General features: G+C 40.8%; 1 protein-coding gene across 1 annotated transcript in view; it reads left to right on the top strand.

Moving 5' to 3' along the window:
* The window catches only part of Cpne4 (copine 4), a 370,602-nt gene that overhangs the window by 334,824 nt on the left and 11,837 nt on the right, over positions 1 to 23,941 (top strand). Inside the window, exons 10-13 of the mRNA XM_052189283.1 lie at positions 8,329 to 8,462; positions 19,830 to 19,884; positions 21,116 to 21,167; positions 23,518 to 23,651. Coding sequence (XP_052045243.1) covers positions 8,329 to 8,462; positions 19,830 to 19,884; positions 21,116 to 21,167; positions 23,518 to 23,651 — 375 coding nt within the window. The remainder of the gene's footprint in view (positions 1 to 8,328; positions 8,463 to 19,829; positions 19,885 to 21,115; positions 21,168 to 23,517; positions 23,652 to 23,941) is intronic.

The following is a 23,941-nucleotide window of genomic DNA, read 5'->3' as shown; positions in this document are numbered from 1 at the left end:
AAAATTTATTTGATATATTCTTTATTTACATTTTGAATGAGTTCCCCTTTCCAGAATCCCCCCTCCCTGAACGACGTCCCATAAGCCCTCTACCCTCCCCATGTTCCCCAATCCACCCCTTCCTGCTTCCCTGTCCTGGTATTCCCCTACGCTGCTGCACTGAGCCTTTCCAGGACCGGGGGCCTCTCCTTCCTTCTTCTTGGGCTTTATTTGATATGTGAATTGTGTCTAAGCTAATATCCACTTATCAGTGAGTGCATACCATGAGTGTTCTTTTGTGATTGGATTACCTCACTTAAAATGCTATTCTCCAGTTCCATCAATTTGTCTAAGAATTTTGTGAATTCTTTGTTTTAATGGCTGAATAGTAGTCCATTGTGTTTATATACCACATTTTCTGTATCAATTCTTCCGTTGAGGGACATTTGGGTTCCTACCAGCTTCTGGCTATTATAAATAGGGCTGCAATGACCATAGTGGAGCATGTATCCTTATTGCTTGCCAGGGAATCCTATGGGTATATGCCCAGAAGTAGTTTATCATGCTCAGTTTTCTGAGGAATCACCAGACTGATTTCCAGAGTGGTTGTACCAGCTTGCAACCCCACCAGCAGTGGAGGAATGTTCCTCCTTCTCCACATCCTCACCAGCACCCGTTTTCTCATAAGTTTTTGATCTTGGCCATTCTGACTGGTGTGAGGTGAAATCTCAGGGCTGTTTTGATTTGCACTTCCCTGATGACTAAGGATGTTGAACATTTCTTTGGGTGCTTCTCCGCCATTCGATATTCCTCAAGTGAAAATTCTTTGTGTAGTTCTGTACCCCATTTTTAATGAGGTTATTTGGCTCTCTGGAGTCTGCCTTCTTGAGTTCTTTGTATATTTTGGATATAAGCCCTCGGTCGGATGTAGTGTTGGTAAAGATCTCTTCCCAATTTGTTAGTTGTCATTTTGTTCTTTTGACAATGTCCTTTGCCTTACAGAAACTCAGTAATTTTATGAGGTCCCAATTGTTAATTCTTGATCTTAAAACATAAGCTATTGGTGTTTTGTTCAGGAAATTTTCCCCTGTGCCCATGTCCTCAAAGGTCTTCCCCAGTTTCTTTTCTATTAATTTCAGTGTGTCTGGTTTTATCTGGAAGTCCTTGATCCACTTGGAGTTGAGCTTAGAACAAAGAGATAAGAATGGATCAATTCTGCATGCTGATCTCCAGTTGAACCAGCATCATCTCTTGAAAAGACTATCTATATTTCCACTGGATCGTTGTAGCTCCTTTGTCAAAGATCAAGTGACTATGGGTGTGTGGGCTCATTTCTGGGTCTTCATTTCTATTCCATTGATCTACTTGACTGTCACTGTACCAATACCATGCAGTTTTTAACACAATTGCTCTGTAGTACTGCTTGAAGTCCAGGATACTGATTCCCCCAGAAATTCTTTTACTTTTGAGGATAGGTTTAGCTATCCTGGGTTTTTCTGTTGTTGTTGTTATTCCAGATGAACTTGAAAATTGTTCTTTCTAACTCTATGAAAAATTGAGTTGGGATTTTGATGGGGATTGCATTGAATCTGTATATTGCTTTTGGCAAGATGGCCATTTTTCTTTCTTTCTTTCTTTCTTTTTTTTTTTTTTTTTTTTTGAGCATGGAAGATTTTTTTCCATCTTCTAAGTTCTTCTTGGATTTCTTTCTTCAAAGACTTGAAGTGCCTGTCATACAGATCTTTCACTTGTTTGGTTAGAGTCACACCAAGATACTTTATATTGTTTGTGACTATTGTAAAGGGTGTCATTTCCCTAATTTCTTTCTCAGCCTGTTTATCCTTTGAGTATAGGAAGGCCACTGATTTTCTTGAGTTAATTTTATAACCTGCCACTTTGCTGAACTTGTTTATCAGCTGTAGGAGTTCTCTGGTGGAGTTTTTTGGGTCACTTAAGAATACTATCATATCATCTGCAAAAAGTGATAATTTGACTTCTTCCTTTCCAATTTGTATCCCTTCAACCCCTTATGTTGTCTGATTGCTCTATCTAGAACTTCAAGTACTATATTGAGTAAATTTGGATAGAGAGGGTAGCCTTGTCTAGTCCCTGATTTTAGTGGGATTGCTTCAAGTTTCTCTCCATTTAGTTTGTTGTTGGCTACTGCTTTTCTGTATATTGCTTTTATTATGTTTATGTATGGGCCTTGAATTCCTGTTCTTTCCAAGACCTTTAACATGGAAGGATGCTGAATTTTTTCAAATGCTTTTTCAGCATCTAATGAAATGACCATGTGGATTTTTTCTTTGAGTTTGTTTATGTAGTGGATTACATTGACGTAGTTCCTTATATTGAACCATTCCTTGCATCCCTGGGATGAAGCCTATTTGATCATGGCAAATGATCATTTTGATGTGTTCTTGGATTCGGTTGGCAAGAATTTTATTGAATATGTTTGCATCAATATTCATAAGTGAAATTGATCTAAGGTTCTCCTTTTTTTTGATCTTTGTATGGTTTTGGTATCAGCGAAATTGTGGCTGTATAGAATGAGTTGGGTAATGTTCCCTCTGTTTTTATTTTGTGCAATGGTTTGAAGAGTATTGGTATTAGGTCTCCTTTGAAGGTCTGATAGAATTCTGCACTAAAACCATCAGGTCCTGTGCTTTTTTGGGTTGGGATACTGTCAATGACCACTTCTATTTCTTTAGGGGTTATGGGACCATTTAGATGATCTATCTGATCCTGATTAAATTTTGGAAGATGGTATCTATCTAGGAAATTGTCCATTTCAACCAGATTTTCCAGTTGTGTTGAGTATAGGCTTTTGTAGTAGGATATGATAATTTTTTGAGTTTCCTCAGTTTCTGTTGTTATTTCTCCCTTTTCATTCTGATTTTGTTAATTTGGATACTGTCTCTGTGCCCTCTGGTTAGTTTGGCTAAAGGTTTATCTATCTTGTTGATTTTCTCAAAGAACCAGCTACTGGTTTTGTTGATTCTTTGTATAATTCTTTTTGTTTCAACTTGATTGATTTCACCCCTGAGTTTGATGATTTCCTGCCTTCTAAGCTGAGACCCACTTGCTTGTAGTTGATTTTGAGCATGTAGCTCTGTGGCCCCAATCAATTCTGTATGCAGGCTGTGCTGGGTATCTCCTCCGCTGTGGCAGAGGATGTTCCCAGTCTGGAGGTGGAAACTGGAAGGCTCCTGCCAGAGGCCTCCGGACAGGATACTCCTTTCTGCAGGGTTGGTCTCACCTGTGCATTCTGCCTCCTCTGTGCTTGCTGCTGTGTTGATATCTGTCCGAGAAAAGTTTTAACATAAGTTGTTCCTCTCTGTTCTTGACCATTCAGAGTCAGGATGCTTTTAAGTTTCCTTACAATGATTTTCCTTATCACATATTTTTATACTTTGTACTTTCTTTTTATCAGTAGATATTCCTTGTCAAAAATTAAGAGTTGAATCCTTCCTGAAATAATTTTTAACTAAGTCCTGTAAAGAGGTAAGGAAGAAGGAGGGTAACTTCGTGAAAAGAAGCAAAAGAATTTGTAAATAAGTTACAATTGGTTTATTTTTTCATTTTGATTGATTAGAGGACTACAGCCTCAGACAAAGACATATCTATATTTCCTCCACCAACATTCTCTTTAATTATAGCGCTTTTTTCCACTTCTTTGAAAGTCTGGGTTATAATAGAGTTTTCTAAATATAACACAAACAATGATTCCCATCTCATAATCCCCAAGATTATATGAGGAAAATAAAGATTTCTTGCTGTCAGGGAACCAATGGGCACATTCTAGTAGAGTGTGAACAGAAGGAAAATATGATGCAACATGAATATGTTACTTTCCCCCATGACTTCACGTTGTATCCTTCCCCACCCTAAGCTGTACAATTTTTGAGATGTCTTTGCCAGGTTGACTTTTCTTTCAGTGGTGGTGCTGTTATAAATCTGAGGCATTTCCTCTCATTTTAATATCTTTGACTTTAAGCAAATTTTGCCATCATTTGTTGTTAAGAAGTATTAGATAAAGAGCAGTATATAGCCTCCATCAAAATGTAGGCCCTCTCTTTTGGGGTTAAAGAGATGACTCAATGGTTAAGAGCCCTAGTTCTCCCAAAAGACCTAGGTTCAATTCCTAGCACCTACATGATGGCTCTCAACCACATGTAACTCCAGTTGTAGTAAATCCACAACAAGATGGAAGCATTAATGGAAAGATCTCTCAACAAAGAAAAGACCAGTGCCAGATTCTACCAAATTTTTAATATCATTACTTCTCAAATGGTTCTATGAAATAGGAAGGCAAAGGTCATTACCAACCTCAATCTAAAAAGCCAGTACTACCCTGATGACAAACTGGAAATGTTTACAAGTCAACTACAGTTAACTATCCTGATGACCATGCCTGTTAAAATTCTCAATAAATTGTTTGCAAATTGAACTCAAGAGCACATGGCCAAGTTGCTATTATCCCAGAGAGACCGTGTTGGTTCAATACTCACAAACCAGTAAGTATGATCAGCAAATGAATAAATAGACTTGTAGGATTCAAACCACATATTAACTCAAGTAATACCAAAAGCCCTGACAAACCCAGCATTTCTTTATGATAAAAGTACCAAGAAACTAAGAATAGAAAAAATACAAATCAACATAAGGAAGATTTATAAAACAAACCTATAACTAACATTATAGTAAATGGAAAAAACTAAGACCATTTCTTCTAACATGTAGAACAAGACAGGTGCCCACTCTTTTTTACCACAGTACTCAAAAACTTTAGCTAGAACAATAAGAGAAAACAAATCAAGGAAGTGAAGAAGTCAAATTTTTCTAATTTTAGATGAGATGATCCTGTACTTAGCTTTAGAGATCCTAAGTACTTTGCTAGAAAACTTAGACCTAATGAATACTTTCAGCAAGATAACAGGATAAAATATCAACACACAAAAATCAGTGGATATATATACATACATACATATATACATATGTATATATAACTTGACAACAGAGAATCAGAAGGTGGGTTGTGTGGGAAATGGATACCATTCACAGTAGGTTAAAATAACTAAAGAAAAATACTAACAAAAGATGTGTAATCATTCTCAGAAAAAAAAAATTGAAGAAGACAGTAGAATTTGGATAGACCTCCCATGCGAAGGGCTTGTCAGAATTAATGTTGTTAATTAGAAGGCGGCAGTAGGAAAAGGTCTGCATGCAGAATGTAATAAAAATCCCAATGGCCTTTTTTGAAAACTCTTAAAAATAATCTTTTTCTATATAGAAAAATACTTGCTTTAAATTCTGAGCAAGCCAGGAAGCCTTAGCTCGCTCATCCAGGGCGTCTCACACAGTAGGCAAGCACCCCCAATGCCACAATGCTCCCTAACTTATTAAGATACAGGATTCAGATCCCAGAATGTTAAATAGCCATGACTGTTTCTCCAAGACTGCAATGAATTTGGGGGGGGGGGGACCCACATTCTTAACCAATGTTTGCCTTGAGCTTTCGTGGCACCTTGGCTTCATGGAGTCCTTCAAAGCATCTTTGTGACACTGAGTCAGATATCTGACAGTGCCAACGCAGGCATAGTGATGCTCACCTTTAGTTACAGCACCTACAGAGGCAGAGGTGGGTGGATCTCTGAGTTCAGTGCCACCTTGGACTACTTAACGGCCCCAGAACATGCCAATTACAAAGTTAATGATTCCAGAGAAAAACCGCATGAGATCAGTGTTAACTATGATGGAGCTTTGGGAAATGGGATGACCAATGGCTTTTTCCTCACAGAAGTAGGAAAACAACATAAAGTTCATAAGGAAGTACAAAGCATCCCAAATGGTGATGCCCTTAACACAGAAAACAACTCTAGAAGTACTGTAACCACTGCCTTCAAATTACATTATAGAGCTATAGTAGGGAAACAGCAGCAACAGCATGATGCTGGCACAAAAACAAACAAGTAGGGAAGAGGATAGAGGACCCAGAAATAAGCCCCCTCTGTTACGGACACCAGAGTTTGACAATACTGGCAAAAGCACCCATCGGAAAGAGGACAGCCTCCCCAACAATGGCCGGAGATGATTTGATTTCCACATGCAGATGAATGAGACGTTCCCTACTCAAAAATGAATTCCAAATGAGCCAAAGACCTTAATTTGAGACCCTCAAACTTTGAAAGTGCTAGAGGAAACCACAGAGGAAACATTTCAAGATGATGTAGCCACAGCAGAAAACTTGCTAAAAAAAGACATCAGAGGCACAGGAAATATACTCAAGAACTGACAAATTCAGTAACATGAAATTAAAAGGCTTCTGCACAGCAGAGGAACCAATAACCAGAGGGAAGAGAAAACATAGAGAATGGGAAGACAGTCTTTCCCAACTATACATCAGAGAAGGGATTAATATCTAGAATATATAAAGAACTGCAAAGATAAAATGTCAAAGATCATATCATGTGATAGGTAAATAGGCTGATGTGTGACTTGATAGTTCTCAAAAGAAAAACTGCAAGAGCTGAAGGAATAGCTCTGAAGATCCTCACACCTGTGAGGACAAAGTTCAGATCCCCAAATCCATGGAAAAGTCAAATGAGTATAGCTGCAATTCTAGTGCATAGGACACAGATAGGGAATCCCTGGAATAGCAAGACAACAGCAACAAGCAAGACAACAGCAAGCTCTGGGTTTAGCAAAAGACACAGTGCCTCAATATATAAGGTGTAGAGTGATCAAGAAAGGCATCCAGCATTGACCTTGGGCCAACACATCCATACACACACACACACACACATCAAAAAAATTATAAATAGCCAATATTAAATACTTAAAAAGCTACCCAACATCTTTAGCCATCAAGAAAATGGAGATTTAAACTGCTCTGAGATTTCATCCCATCCCAGTCAGAATGGCCATCATCAAGAAAACAAGTAGCAAATATAGATGAGGGTGTGGGAGAGAGGGACCCTTATTCACTCCTGGTGGGGAATGTAGACTCATACAGTCACTATGGAAATCAGTATGGAGGTTCTTCGTACAACTGAAAACAGAACCGCCATGCAGCCAAGCTATACTGCTCTTGGCAATATACCTGAAGGACTCCAAGTCAACACCCCACAGAGGTGTCTTACCCCTGAGCTTATGGTTGTACCATTTACAATAACTGGGCAATAGAGTCAGATGCCCCCAACCAATAAAAAACATTGGGTACATATGGAGTTTGATTCAGCCAAAATGAAAAGTTGAATCATAACCCTAGCCGGATACAAGGTGGAAATGAGTATATGAAGTGAAATAACCAAACTCAGAGAGGCAAATATCATGTTTTCTTTTACACTTGGAACTAAGATTTAAAAGTCTCTCTCTGTGCGTGCGTGCGTGTGTGCGTGCGTGCGTGCGTGCGTGCGCGCATATGTGTGTGTGTGTGTGTGTGTATGTGTGTTACGAAACTCAAAAATGCACTAAGATAGGAGGAAGAAATCTTAAGAAATACAGGGAACAGAGGGTAATGGAATAAACGTGATAGGCAAGCAGAGGGGGTTGTCTGGTCAGGGCTGGGAATCGGCCAGAAGGGGCCGCAAAGCACAGAGAACAAAGAAGGCTAATTAAGATAAACCATGATGGTGTTTATGTATAAAACATCAGTAAAGAAACTCATTGCTTTTTATAACTTAAAATATAAATTCTTAAAAAATGAGTTGGGTGTCTGAATAATCTCAGAAAGCTAAAGGAGAAAGACGGTTTGATGGGCAGACAAAGGCTGTTCTTCTCTAGTTCCCACTTGCAATGACAGTCTACCCTCATGTGCTCTGTGTTACAGACAGGAGTCCTCACATGAATGGGCGAGTGCTTTACTGTGCTGCTTCTGGGAGACATTTTGTAACAACCCCAATGCACAGCTCTGCAACTGACTGCATAGAACTTAGACAGTGGCTTTCACGGGGAGTTGGGATTCACTAGATAGAATTTGGCCATAAAGGTTCTTGACTGTCCTCCACAGACAGAGCTTTTCTGCCCATGGAGCACAGCAGTCTTGTGAAATTGGAGATGGGTGCCCCGTCCTTACCCTTGATGCCCGGTGACATGAACCAATAGTGACTGGATTTTCTGAACTACCATCTTAGGTCCCATTTGGACAGGAAGAAGCAGGGGCTATGAAAGACAGCAAAACTGACTTCAGTCAAATTAATAACTAGGTTTTCAGGGAACCAGCTTCTCTTACTTTTCCTATCAGCCAGATATGTCATGGAATCTTATTTTTCTCTCTCTGAGGCTGTCTCTCTCTAGGCAGGTCATGGGTCCTAACAGTGCATTTATTCTTATGTTTTCCTCTTCCAGGTAGCTATAGATTTCACTGCCTCTAACGGAGACCCCAGGAACAGCTGCTCCCTGCACTATATCCACCCTTACCAGCCCAATGAGTACCTAAAGGCCTTGGTGGCTGTGGGAGAGATTTGCCAAGACTATGACAGGTAAAAGACTTCAAGCATCAGATGTGGTCTTCTCTCTGAGGTGAGGGTCCCATGGCCCTTGGCCGACTCATGGCCAAAGAGTAGCAATCAGGTCCAGCATCTCCTCATGCAGAAGCTCTTGAAAGAACGGGGTAAACCCTTGTGCCAAACATCTCATCCTCTGCACCTAGAGAAACTGAGTTGGTGCCCCACTCGCTCCAGTGAGCCAACAAATCTCTCTCTGCTTTTTGCTCTTATCAGGTTGGTGCAGTCAATAGAACACAAATATAAGTTCATTGCGTGGACTTAGTATGAAGGTCTCCTTGCTCCTCACTGTCTGTTCATAAACCAGCAGCACCCTGACCTGCTGAATTGGATTTCACAACATGAAGAGATTCTCAGATGTCTGGTGTACACGCCTGAGTTTTAGATGCACAGTTTTATTGGATGTTCCTGCGTCCATCCTCTATAGTCTATGCATCTTATATAATAGCCATCATTTTTCAAAGAATACGACTACAGGAAATATAAGTCATTTGTATACTGCCGCACAAACAGATGGAATTTGAACCACAATCTTTCAGGTTCAACATATGGAGTACAGAATCTGTGTTTTACTGATCTTGGAAGCTACTGATAACATTAATAGACAGATATGTCTGCCCAGATGCACATCTATGTGGACAGGAAAGTGTGTGTGTGTGTGTGTGTGTGTGTGTGTGTGTGTGTGTACTCACATGTATGCAGAGAAGATCTTAAGATTCAACCACTATTAATTATTTCTGTAATGATAGATATTGGCCTTTCCCACCATACTATTGTATTTTCTTTTAAGATGGAGGCCAGTCCCAAGATGGAGTAGGTTTGGCCTCTCAATATTTCCCCAGAGAAGTGATCAACATAAACTACAGTAAGCTGGATTTGATGTCACTCCTGTGTCACCAGATAAATGGAAGGAGCACAGATGTTTGCCTAAGACTTTTGGAGGTGGAACCAATGTAAACACAAACATAGACCTCTCAGAGGACTCCCCGGTGTGATTGTGAAGCAAGCTTAGTTAGTAATGAGCTGTGAGCAGCTGACCTTTTAATCCAAGAAGATAAACAAAGCATCTCTGTGCTCTAGTCATAGAGAAACTTGAGCACATATCATGATTTCTGTTCTTCCTGAGTTCATTACTGGTAACAACCACTCTAAAAACCTGTTCCTGCCATAGCACAGTAAAGGGCACACCCTTGTGAAACCTCCAGCATGGGTTATAAGAATGGTCTCATCAGTCTCCTTCCTGCTGAGATCTCTGTATTCAGTCTGGTCAGCAAAATATCCCAGTGAGGCATAGAGACCCTTAGAGATTGGATTGCCAGACCCTATGCAATCAATGGGCAATAAGCGCCTACAGACCTCGCCTGTGGCTCTTTCTGAACACCTAAAGCATACTTCAATAACCATTTTAAATCATTGAAATCTATGATGGCCATTCTTGGTCGTCAACTTGACTATATCTGTAATTAACTAAAACACAAGCAGCTGAGGATACCTGTGAGGGGAGTTTCTTCTTAATTTAAGTCATTTGAAGTAGGAAGACTGACCTTCAATCTGAATCTTTTGAAGTAGAAAAAATATATACCTTTATTTTGGCCCACATCCTCTGGTGGCAGCCTATATAAAGGTCATGGAAGAAGGAAGCTTTTTCCCTTTACCTGCTTGCTCTCACTAGCAACTCTATTCCTTCACTGACATTAGAGCCTACTTCTTCAGAATTCCAGTAGATACTGACAACTAGCTGAGTCATTCAGCCTCAAAAACTGAGCAACTAGTGGATTCTTGATCCTTATGCTGGTAGACAGTGATTAGATGGACAGCAGCCTGTAAGTCATTCTAATAAATCCCTATATAGAGAGAATTAGATACAGAGATAGACATAAAAATAAATATATAGATAGATACAGACAGAGATGATAGGTAATAGATACATAGATAGATAGTTGATATATCGATAATAGATACATGGATAGATGATAGACAGATAGATAGATAGGTAGATAGATAGATAGATAGATAGATAGATAGATGCATACATACATACATAGATGATAGGTAGGTATTCATTTTATAAGTTCTGTTACTCTAGACCATGACTAATACAAAGTAACACCTGGAATACTTGACCTTGAGGTACTGACTGTGACAATCTGTGACAATAATGAGTTTCAGCTTTGACTTCTTCAAGCTCTAATTCAGGGACAATTTCTAGAAAGGTTTGAAGCAGATGGGGTTTTTGCTAGGGAGGGCAGAGTTTGATACACTACATCTACAATGTGTCAGAGACTTCAAGACCCAAGAGTGGGAATCCTCTCTTTAATTCACTCACACAGGAGCATGTTAGCTAGTGATCTAGTGTAATCTTGTGTGTACATGTTTGGAGATAAGAAGGGATAGAGGAAATGTTTGCAGGATCCCCTAATATTTGGACCTTAAGATGCATAAAGTAGAAGGTACCTTGCCCAGTGCAATGCTATGTGCTGTGCTCAAGCCCGATTTAAGCAACATAGTAAGGCTCCCATGTAAAACAGAAGATAAATAAATAGATAAAAGAACTGAATGCACATGGAGTATATGATAAGAACCAAGGACCTGCAGAGAAGAAGGTGTCCAATATTGAATTCCACAGAGCAGAGACACCAGATTTCTAAAAACTGAGATGTTCAGAGTCTGCACCATGGCCCTGCATCACCTTCACTTGCTAGTCTGGACAATGATCCATTATCAGAAAGTATTTATTGGCTAATCCCTGAAGAGAGGTCCATTCCCTGGTGGCTTCACATGTAGAATACAGACACCTTGGTCAGAACCATTGGTCATCTCTTAAAGGTTTCATCCCTTTCAAATGCAAACCAGACAAAAGTTGGCAGATCTGTTGTATTCCCTCAAAAACACATATTGAAACATAGTTGATATGTCACCCTGGGAGTTATATGAGGTCATCAGAAATTATTCCTTTTAAAATTTTGATAGTGTAATTCTGAAGTCATCATTCCTAGATGAACAAGAAAATCAACTTTGGGCTGTTCAGCAGAGCCACATTTTATTTCTGTTTTAAAAGGCAGCTCAACATTAAAATGGGCAAATTCTAAAGAAGAAAGGGAGATTTGAAAAAACCCTCCATGCTCTTTTAAGAGACTCCCTGGGAGAGCTTGGAATGCAAGTCGCTCTGTGAAAGCTGACAAGGTTCAACTGTTTCTGTTTTGTGTGGGTGGACAGACAGGAGACAGGCAGAGTCAGAAAATTTCAAGTCAAGGTTCTGGAATTAATTTATTCTTGCATCAAAGTCAGGGAGGTTGGTGCTTAAAAAGAAACACTCGCATAAAAACTGACAGAAGCCACCATCCCCCTCCCGCAACCACACAGAGGTTTGCAGTCCCCATGAGCCTTAGCAATTTCTCTCTGCCTCTGACAGCCAAGCGTTTTTCTCTCTGCTGTGTACACTCATGAAACTAGGTCATTAGCAGGTGACCCATTGAGCAGAACAGCTTGAGGGTACATAAAGCTCTTCTCCTGATGGCCTTAAAGGGAGGCTCCCCCAACCACAAGATAACAGTTCCTAAATCCAGTGTTGCTGTCCCACACTATACTGCACCATCTGCAAAGGCATTACAGGCCTTTTGTGCGAATACACATAAACAAAGACATACATGCATGTAAGCACATGGTCACACACACACACACACACACACTTTTCTCTGCTGCAGCAGGCTTCCAGTAAGTGCTGTCAAAATTAAAACCACAGCTCTCATCTTAAAGGGAATAAGAGCTCACTCTGAGGCCCTTTTGAAGGACCATGACCTGGTCACACAGATTTAAGTTACCCTAAATGACTGGTTCCAATGTGAAAGCAGTTTCATAAAGCTTTATAGTTTTACAGAATGAAGAAAATTATAAATCAAGTCAAGATTAAAATACAGCGATGGGTACATCAGCAAGGTGGATATAGTAAGATGGTAAGGCTTTTCTGTAGGCCCTGGGGGCTATCTGATAACATTCTTAGCTTTGGGGTTGGTAAAAGCCTGCGGTTCTGCTAAGCCAATAGATTCCAAGTGTTTTTCTCTATTAGCCACAGAATGTTTGTTTCAGCTTAGAGGTAGGTAAAAAATGGCTATCATGGAAGCTAAAGACCTGAGATATGGCAATCAGCCTCTAGTTCTGAGCTTTCTAATATTTCCACAGTATTGAAATTCTGGCCAGTTAGTGTCTATGGAGACAGCTTCTTTTCAAGAGTTTTCATTCACAGCTCCCACAATCCTTGTACACTTCATTGTCAAAGCAGTAGCATGCTTTTCTTGGGTCCAATATGGTTACAGGTCTCTGACAACCTTAACTATCCTCTAATGGAAAGCCTGCTCTGGTCATGTTGGCACAGGCCTGCAATCTTTGTGACTTTGGCATGTGAGAAAGGAAGACAAGTTCAAAGTCAGCCTGGGCAGCTTAGTGATACCCTGTCTCATATTTTCTAAAAATAAAAACAGGGCTGGAGTTAGTTTGGTGGTAGAACACTTGCTTAGCTTTCGTGAGATCCTGAGTTCAGTCCCTAAAACCCTGAAGGAAAAGGGGAAAGAGGGAAGAGAAGGCAGCCTGTCTGTGATCTAATGAACAGAGACCAAATGCATTGCTCTGCAAATACAGAGTGTCGATTTAAAGAAGTGGCCACCCCAGAATGAATTTGGGACACCAGAAAGCAAGGCAGGAGTGAGCTAGGTCCTTTACTGGGAGACAACTTAGAGCTGAAATTCAAGCTGAGTTTAGATGTGTAGGGCACTGGGTTGGTCAGCAGATGATGTGTGCTTTCCCAATACAGCTCTGCCACACCCCACCTTATCCCATCAGGACTGTTACCTTGTCTGCATGCCAAAACCACTTGGGAAGTTTCAAAAATGTTGATTCTTGGGCCTCATTCCCATAGGCTGATTTCATTGTCATCTATGTACCTAGAAATCTGTTTTTGTATAATTGTTGTTGTTGTTATTGTTGTTGTTGTCGTCATTGTTGTCATTGTCATTGTTGTTGTTTTAGTGGTGGTGGTGATAGGTATAGAGAGTTGAAATCCACCATTAACTCATGAGTGCTGGGTCAGTTAAAATGCCTAGGTTCTGGAGCCTGGATACCACTCCTCTATATGGGAAAGCAAAGATTTAATGTGGCAGAATTTCCCCATGTTACTTGAAGTCTACTGGAACACAGAGGCATATCAATAAATCATGGTGATTCAGGTGTTTTGGCTCATTCCTGGACGCATAGCAAGACTGAGGCCAGAGGACCCCAGGAGTCCAAGGCCAGCCTGGGATACATGGAGAGACTATCTCTCAGAACAACAAAGCATGGCCTCAGCTCGGCATGGCCCAGAAACCTTTCCTGTGTGAGGATAAGAATGAAAAGTGTGTAGGGGAAGGAAGAGCTCCCTGCTGAAAAAAGGGTTGGAAAGAAGAAAATCTTGACAGTGGTCAATCAGAATTCTCTCTCTCTCTCTCTCTCTCTCTCTCTCTCTCTCTCTCTCTCACACACACACACACACACACACACACACACACACTATTAGAACATAAATGTGTTTGTTATTGGGGATCCTTAGACCAGAAAAGCCTCCTGCGGTTAAAGGAGTCTACCAGGGTGATTGAAAGAGTATGAGGTCCCAATGACAGGTGGATCTGGGTTCACATCCCAGCTCTACACCCCTAGTCTCATGAGATTTACTTCTTTGATTGCAAATCAGAGGCACATCTAATTTCCGTTGCAGAGCCCAGGCAGTTCTGCCTGTGGTAAATAATCAGTGGTTGAAGGTGTTATCTTTAAGATTCAAAATCCAATCTTTAAAAATAAACTGAACACCAAAAGAGAAAGGAATATAGTGTCAGATCTAAAGGTCATGTTGGACAAATGGCATCTGGGGGTCTTGTTCCTTTGTCTGTTTTGTTCATTTACCTTTAAAGGGATTCTGTAAAAATGCACAGCCCTCACACACTCTTCCATTGATAACATTTAACTTTCTTCATCATGAGTTTAAATAGTGATAAGGATTGAAAACACTGGAGTGTTATAAGTACTTAAATACACTTAAAAGTAAACTCTAATGTGACTCTCATAGCTGCCCATTAGAATCTCTATGTTAGGCTATGTAGACTAGCTTATTGGCCATCATCTTGTTTTGTTTTGTTTTTCTCACACACACACACAAAAAAATACCTGAACTAGCTCTTCAGTTTCAAATGAGAATTTTGTTTCTTCACCAACTCAGTTTCTGTTTCCCTCCTTCATAGAATTAGGTCCCAATATATTATTTTTAAAACCATTTGATATATTTTTGATGTAGTATCAGAGAGAATCAAACCCAAAGCCTTGTGCGTGTCAGACATTCTACCCTCTAAGTTCCTTCTCTAGCCTTTGATATATCTTTGTAAATTAATCTGGAAGTCATTTTTCTGGTTACTATATCATACATATCTATAAGGAAAACAAGAAGATTCTGTCATTTAATTTTTAATATCTAAAATGATTCATTATGAAGAGATTCAAACTACTTTAAAAAGATTTCTGGATTGAATTTTTATTATGGTTGTCAGTTAAATATTATTGATCTAAGAAGCATTCATAGGTTAAGAATTTCAGTGCTTAATTATTGTATGTAGGAAGTATAAAGATTTTGGAAATCAACTCTCAGTGAAACAGTTTGTGTGGAAGTGGGGGGAGAGGGTCTGGTTTGTATATGTATCTATGGATGAGGTCTACCTATTGCTCACAATGAAGACTTTAGCATCAATACTGACCTATTTGTGTCTTTGTCAATATAAATTATACATATACATATAAACAAATATGTGAACATAGATTTTTAACCTACAGTACTGCTCAATTCTTTCAATGATATAACCCACCCAACACCCCCAAAAATTACAGTCAATAATAAGAAAAACTACTTATAATATGAAGTCTAGAGAGATGGTTCAGCAATTAAGAGATAGATACCTCAGCAGTTAAGAGCACATGCTGCTCTTGCAGAGGACCTACGTTCAGTTCCCAGAACCCACAGCAGAAGGCTCACAGCACCTGTAACTCTAGCTCCAGGAGAGTGCCCTCTTCTGGCCTCCATGAGAACTGTACTCACATGCACATACTCACAGACAGAAACACACATATATTATTAAAAAGGGAAAACTCTTTTAAATTATTTTATTATGGATGTGGAGGTTGGAGGACAGCTGTCAGGAGTTGCTTATCTGCTTCTACCATGTGTGTCTCAAGAATAGATCAAATTCAGCTGGTCAAACTCAATGTCAAGCACATTTATCCACTGACCTATCTTACCAGTCCCCCAAAACATATTTTTAATAACTTACCAGCTGACAGTAATACATCCTAAGTTCTTTCTCTTATACAGTACTAGAGATTTAACCCAAAGTCTTCTACATGGTGGGTAGATGTTCTAGGACTGAGCTACACCACCAAGAAACTTTTAAAAGTGAAAATGGGCAATAATCTGGGTTGCAGAAGATTTGGTTGCTACTGAATTTTGTAGAATTTTTCTTTTATCCAATGTTTGAGTCTTGTGCTTGAGAGCTGGTTGTTGGTACTTGAATCCTGCAGAATAGTTACTTTACTTGATATTCAGTTTTTATTCTCTGAAGCAATACAGCATAGCAGCACAATGGCTAAAGCGCAGAAGAAGTAAAGAAAAAAGTAGTTGTGAAAGAGATGCGTGAATGAGACCAGGCACCACCAACACAGATGCTCCCAGAAGATCTGGGATGTGTTCAGCATATGATGTAGAAGTAGAAGAACTGAATACTGATTTCCCTTCTCCAGAAGAAAACAACACTCTCATATTCCCAGAAGAGTGTTACATTTCTATCCATGGAATTGTTTTAAGATGACTGTTAGGAAAAATATTTTCATCCAACACCCAGGTCCTATGAAAGTTGAGTTGACCTCCATTGACATATAGATTGGGAATTTCCCTTGATGTGTACTCACCCCTTGCTTTAGCTCAGTGTTTTCCTTAATGAGCGATTGGAAAATGTGCTTAAAATCAATTTCTCACATGGAGATATTTGGACATGGCCGCTTCCTGTGAAGCTAAGGGCAGCTGGCATGTCACTCTGGAAGGACGTGAGACCTTTTATTATGTTTACCGTGTTTTATTCTGACAATAAGAAATGTGACCTTGCCCAGTGAGGAAATATGCTTCTGAAATTTCCCAGTGTTTGCCCGTCTTTGTCTCCCAACAGGTGCTAATGGCTCTTTTGCTCGATGGCCCACAAATCCAGTTCTGACATCTTTGAAGTGATCTCATATTAAAGTTTTCTTTTGTTCAACTTCCTTCCATTAGTCCTTGCATAAGACTCCTCTCTGGCTCATTTTATTTTTAAACAAGAGGAAAGGACTTTAAATCTATTGTGCTAGGCTTGGAATTTTTGTCTTCAGTATATTTAATAGGTAGAAGCTTTCTAGTGGCTGACTTCAGAGAATTCAGCCTTCTGGCGCATTAATTATTCTCCTTGTAGGTGAGGAGGTTTTCCCTACCCTTACTCTGGAAACTCAATTACATAACAGTGCGTGAAGCTCGGCAAACTTCAAACCCCCAAGGGTGCTTTAGCAGGTTTAAAAAGAATATCATTAAAGCACAGGGTTGGTGATTGGAAGGAGATGCACCATTAGATCTACCCTCCCTGAGAGAGACAGAGAGAGAGAGACAGAGACAGAGACACACAGAGAGACAGAGAGACAGCGAGACAGAGAGACAGGGAGACAGGGAAGAGGAGGAGAGGAGGAGGAGGAGGAGGAGGAGGAGGAGGAGGAGAAGAAGAAGAAGAAGAAGAAGAAGAAGAAGAAGAAGAAGAAGAAGAAGAAGAAGAAGAAGAAGAAGAAGAAGAAGAAGAAGAAGCTATCAGAGGAAAGCAGAGGATGTGACTTCTCCCAGGCTCTTGGTCCTCACTCCTGAAGCATCCCTGCAGTGGAAGACCCATGACTCATGTTCCATCCTGGAAAGTCTTCTCACTCAGCCAGCAAGATCCTCCCTGGTCTACCATTCATTTTAGGCTAAGGAGGAAGTGCTGAGGCAGACTTCCAACATTTCCAAGGACCAGAATGTTTTGTGTCTCTTATTTATGAGCAGTAATACTTTCTCTAATAGGTGCTAGATACGAGCTACAACAGAGCCTGGCTTGACACAGCAATGGGGAGACGAGGGAGCGGGAGCGTGTGGTTTTATACAGGATTTAAACCTTTACTTTAGAGAACTCTAAATCTGTAAGCCCATCTGCATGGACCTGCCTGTGTTGGAAGGTTTTGTCAAGACTGTTATCAGTTGCTAAGGACTTGTAAGCCAATTAGGAAGGGCAGGGTGAGAACCTGGCTTTGTTGCTTTGATTTTCTCAAATTTGCTTGAGTTGGTACAGAAAGAGGGGTTAATGTCGTCCTATTTTCCTACAGAAGATATTCAGTGGTAAACCCTAACCAGACTTTTTTTTTTTTTGACTCTTGAGTAATTCTGTAAAGAACTGAAAATTGTAGAAACTGTTCCAAGAACAAACTTCAGTTGTGTTCTTAATAGGGGAGAGAAAAAACAAACAAACAAACAAACAAACAAACCAAATGTAAGTGACTCAAGAAGAGGATGGCATCTGGCAAGGTTCAACATTCCAGAGCACCACAGGAGCACATACGTTACTTAAAAATGGTCTTATTTGTTGCCCACTCAGGGACCTAGATTCTGCCATTGCCAGTAGATGTTTAATACTACATGTAGCTATTAAAGTATAATGGTAATTAGAAAAGCATGGGCTTGGGACTCCTATAATCCTCTCTGGTGATCACTTTTCCTCAGACTTTCTAAGAACAGAATAAGTAGAGCTCCCGGGATTGCGGATAGGTCTATCTAACACCTGGGGCAGTGGTATCAGCAATGGTTCTCTCCCCCATCCTCTTAACAACAGTGCAGTTTAGTTAGGGTTAAGGTACAGTACACATGACCACACAAATCAGGAGGTAAATTCTAAGGATCATCCAAGAGACCAAGATTAAATAAAGGGCAAGTGTGAGTCTCATGGCTCGTTGTCGGAGTTAAGTTGTGCATAGGCATTACGTATTGAGTCAAATGCATGGATTATCTGTCATTGGCTCCTTATTCCACAAAATGAAAAGTCCAAAGGTTAAGGTGAGGAGGGTACAGGGCGGTCAGGTCCGGGGACAGTGGGATGTGAGATGGTGACACAGCTAGGTCCTAGAGCGCCTGCCTGCAATGCTAAAGGACTGTCGAGTGTTAGGAGCTAGTCTAGTTTAAGGTGCAATTTCCAAACCAGTCTGGGCTACAGAGTGAGGCCCAGCCTAAGAAACCTAAGGACGACCACAACAAAAAATTAACACAAAAGACAGTGTTCCTTTGAGTTCAGGAAGTAAGACATGCAAATAATTTATTGTTACTTGTGTATAAGCTTAACATAGAGGATACAACGAGTCCTATAAAGGAGGCCATGCTTTGTTGGGTAGCAGCTATCAATGTTCCCTTGTCCCCTCTGCCTTCTGATGGCCTCTTAGATTCTGGACTATCTGTGTTTGAACCCTGACTTTAATCAGCAGCACGATCTTACATGATACTTCTCCTCAAGGCGTCTGCCTACACCAAGAAAGAGAGAGAGAGAGAGAGAGAGAGAGAGAGAGAGAGAGAGAGAGAGAGAGACAAGGAATACTAAGCTCTTTCTTTAGTTTTAAAAAATTATAAAAATGGGTGAATCATGGTATGCACTCACTAATAAGTGGTTATTAACCTAGAAAACTGGAATACCCAAAACATAATCCACACATCAAATGAGGTACAAGGAGAAAGGAGGAGTGGCCCCTGGTTCTGGAAAGACTCAGTGAAACAGTATTCGGCAAAACCAGAACAGGGAAGTGGGAAGGGGTGGGTGGGAGGACAGGGGAAGAGAAGGGGACTTACGGGACTTTCGGGGAGTGAGGGGCTAGAAAAGGGGAAATCATTTGAAATGTAAATAAATTATATCGAATAAAAAAAATGGAATATCCTAATTCATCCAATGATTACCAAATTCCTCATCACTATTTCAAGAAAACGGAAAATCAGAATTGCGGGGGCAGGGGGTGGAATCTGTGCAAATCTGGGGTGCATTTACTCTTGGCTATCAAGCTTAGTAAAAACCTTAAGGGAAGAGACTGTATATTAATCAGTAGTGAGCATTAATGATTGTTTCTTAATTTTGATTATCCTTGCTATTGCATGACTCAGCACTTGGCTTGGAGACATGCCCTGGTGAGGTTATGCAGGCTCCTATTTCTCTTCCTTCTTAGATGAATAAATGAAGCAACTTCTTTTTTATTTAATTCCAGTGACAAAATGTTCCCGGCTTTTGGGTTTGGTGCCAGGATACCCCCAGAATACACGGTGAGTGAGTGGACATAAGATCTTGTAACAGAACACGTTCTCATTCTCTATGCCTAGCCCAGAGTGCAGAGTGTTCTGGGTATGTTGTTCAAAGGCCCAATTACAGGGTCTCTTGGTTTAACTCACTATCAATATGATAAGAGACAGAGGAAACACCCCTAAAACGTTTAACTCTGGGAACTCAATATCTATTCAGATCTCCCTAGAGATTGTCAGTACCAGTGTGTTTAGTCTATAGCTTGGATAGGCAAGGGAAAACCTTACAAGCGCAAGAAAAACTTGAGGTAAATAAATCAAGTAGAGCAGCTGGAAGTCAGCTCACTGTCTGGAATCTGCAGAGGATAAAGGGACAGTGGGCACACAGCAGCTGCTCCACCTGTGGCCTCCCACTAAGAAGGGAGGTGTCTGCCTTTTAATGAGGTGACCTACATTTTTAGCACCCAAGAGACCCAACAATCAGAAATAGCCTTTGAAATGGAATTTTCCATGAAATTCCAAGTGATTTAATAAAACTGCCCAGATGCCAAAATATCCCATTTCTTTTATCAGATTTTAGGGGAACACACAAGCCGCTTGTCACCTAACCTTCCTCTTAGGCACGGCCAGGCAGGGAAGTCTGTGGTGGAAGATTACAGGGCATATGATTTTATACACTTACTTTTCAGAAGCAGAAGGCACTCTATTTCACCTGTGTGTACATGAATATCCCCAGGCACTGTAATTCTGTAGATCAGAACGATTCTTAAATGTCAACAGCTCAGCCAGGTCTCTGTAAGCAGCACTGTGTCTATCAGGCAGCTTGAATGGAGCTCTTCTTATTTTTTTTTTAATTTAATGGGTGCAAGTAAGCACCCATTCAACTTTAACCCTCCAGTCTGTATCCAGTTGAATCTAGAAACCATTTAAGGTTACTTTTCCTGAAACCTTTTCTTTTTTTTTCTTTCCTTTTTCTCCTTTCTTTTTTTTTCAATGTCTTCCTCCTCCCCCACCCTCCTGTGAACATTTATCTGATCCTAGAAAATCTTCCTGTCACCCCAGCTCCACGGGGAGCTGAGAATTCACCCTCCATCTCCAAATTGATTGTATAATGGCTTAAAATGGTACCCGCTGCTTAACTCATAATGAATGTAACAGCAATTTGTTTGCAAACCCTAAGCCCCTAGTGCCTCCTTAATGGATTCAAGTTGTAACTCTCCTTTCTTCCTCTTTTAAAATTTTCATCGCTCTCTAGGTCTCTCATGACTTTGCAATCAACTTTAACGAAGACAACCCCGAGTGTGCAGGTAAAGCCAGTGTCTGGAGCCTGTGACTCTGTGCACCTTCCACAACCACTTTCTCTCTACTAACGCAACAGATGGGTTGTTAATGCCAAAGCACAGAAATCAGCTCTGAACACCCAAATAAGCCACACCGCCCCACAGGGAACTGAGAAACGCATTGTAAAGTTGGCCCGTGCACCCTGGAAGAGACAGGAGGCTAGGAGAAATTGAGCTTTCAACAAGACCATGGATTCCTCTGACCAAAACAAAGTTAATCTACTAACTAACTAAAGTTAAATAATTCATTGATTAAAAATTCATTTTAGCTTTGTTGTTGTTGTTGTTGTTTGAATGGGAGAACGGCCCATGACGGACCAAGATGAGACCTTCCTCCTTCTGCTTCTCTGCTTTTTACCTGTGTGTCCCACAGTTTCCTCTCTGGGCAGGTTTAAGGAGGGGGGAAACATGGAAATTACTTGACACTTCCAGCACATTAACATTGCTAACTTTGAACAAAATACCTTCAAGGTTTTGTGTAAGAAAGAGAGCAAAGACTCAACATCTTGGTCTAGACCATTTGACTTTGTTTTCTCCTGGCTAGAAATTCCTGAACTTGACCTCACCAGGAGAACAATGATAATGATGATCCCGTCTGCTTTGAAGAAGTAACAAACTGAGCTAAGAGCCTTTTCTTCGGCTGCAACTTTGACATTTATAGGGTGCCAATGTCCATACTCCTCTCCTCCTCCTCCTGATTGAGGAAGAAGTGAGTTGCACTGTAGTTAGTTGAGATGTAGTGAAGGGTGCAGAACATTCTGCAGTTTCTTTCATGAACTTGGCACTTATTGTCTAAGACTATGACATCAGTGTCTTTGGCTCTGAACACAGTACCCTCAAAGCCAGAATCTGCACTATCCTAGTATTTCGTTCCCCATCACTCAAGCCCAGTTTATTCTGGCTTAGGTTCCTCTATTCTCCTGACATCCTCGCTCTAGCTGAAGCCCTGAGCTTCCAGATCAGGGAAAGACTCTGCCAAAGACACTAAGGTGATTTCCCACCAAAGAAGACTTTGGTACATACCCTAGTATTTACCATCTCACACTCTCAGAGTTCAATTCCCCGATAGTTTTGAAAAGGAAATCAAACTTTCTTCTCTTAGCCAAAAATTTGTGTGTGCCCCTCGCCCCCCCCCCAAATAAAACCCAGCTTCACTTTGCTTCTCTTCCACGTCGTAAAATAATTTGGTGTCTTCCTTTGGAATGACAGGCATCTGTGTTTCAGGCCGGCCTAGGTGGGTGGAGTGTTTTCAATAAGGTTAGAAACACTTATAAGGCAGAGCAGAAGAGAACTTGCTCATCAATGTTGTTCACAGGCTGGTTTGCCGTGTGTGATGGCTATGGAGAGCAATTTCAACAGTGACCCCGTGACTCCCTACAGTCAAAATCAAGAGTGGTGTGCTGCTTTGGTTCCCAGAAGGATAGAAGGAGGAGCTAAAGCAGGGGAAAGCAGAAGTATCAGGGCAAGAACAGCAACCACGTGAATAGAATGGATATATAACGGTAGTTTATTTATAATGCTCTTCCATGGGGCCAAACTGTAACAGCACAGGCAGATGTACCTCTCCCAGGCAGAATCCCGGGCTTTTCTGTTTCCTGAGCTCATGTGACCTCAGGGCGAACACCCTTCCTTAAATGAGCAATTGACATCACTCATCTTCTAACACCCAGCCTCTGAGCGTGCAGGCTGTGTGCAGGTTCATGGCACACGCATGTGTTCTTGGCACTGTCGCCAGCCCTTTGGCAGGAACACAGAAATGAATGAGTCATGATCCTTGCCCTTACTGGGTGTGATGTCTGGAGAGAGGGTCACCGGAGTCTGTGACAGTTGCAGGAGCAGTGTTTACTCTAAAATCAACAACAGGATAAACAAACAAACAAACAGACCACGAAAGCCAACTGGCTTAGTGGTTCTTTCAGCTCAAACACCTGTATTTAAACGCTGAGTCTTCAACTCACTTTCTCTGAGACCTGGGGCACTTTCTCTTTAACCTCTGCTTCTCCATCCATAAAATGGGAGCAGCTTCTGCCTCCTCAAACCATAGTGAGCTAATGAAAGCTTCTGTGGGGTGGAGTTTGTGGAAACAGTCGCTTTTGATGACCCATTGTGATCTGATTTCAGTGGGGAAGGGGAGGTAGAAAATACTGACCCAGTATTTCCTTTTGTCTTGAGATCCTACATGTGGTATGAATAAAGACTATCTGGAGAAAGTTAATGTGTTGCTTTTGTGTGTATACAAATATATTTGAAGGGGACCATGGAACTGTTTTTTGTTTGTTTTGTTATTTTTGTTTTCTTTTTTCAAATCTCACCTTAGGAATTCAAGGAGTCGTGGAAGCCTATCAGAGCTGTCTTCCCAAGCTCCAGCTTTATGGACCCACCAACATTGCGCCCATCATTCAGAAGGTTGCCAAGTCAGCCTCAGAAGAGACAAACACCAAGGAGGCATCGGTAAGGAGAGGGACAGGGGTTCACCCTGCCACTTTTGATTATTGGTCATAATGCCCATTTTAGTGAATTCTAGTTTTCCTAAATGGTTTAACTTCTCTATCTTCAGTATCTTCATCTGAAGAAAGATAAAGTTGATTCGACCCACATCTGCTGGGTTGGGAAGCTTGGGGTGGACACAAATATCTACCTCTTTGCCTGACCAGACACTCAATAGTGCAATCTACAACGTTCACTGTATTGTGTCATGCTCAACTCCTGGTCTCCCTGGTCTCTTCACTATCATCACACAA

Source organism: Apodemus sylvaticus, chromosome 7 (genome assembly GCF_947179515.1).
Source record: "Apodemus sylvaticus chromosome 7, mApoSyl1.1, whole genome shotgun sequence".
NCBI lineage: Eukaryota > Metazoa > Chordata > Mammalia > Rodentia > Muridae > Apodemus > Apodemus sylvaticus.
The sequence above is the reverse complement of the archived record's forward strand: the minus strand, read 5'-3'. Positions and strand labels throughout refer to the sequence as shown.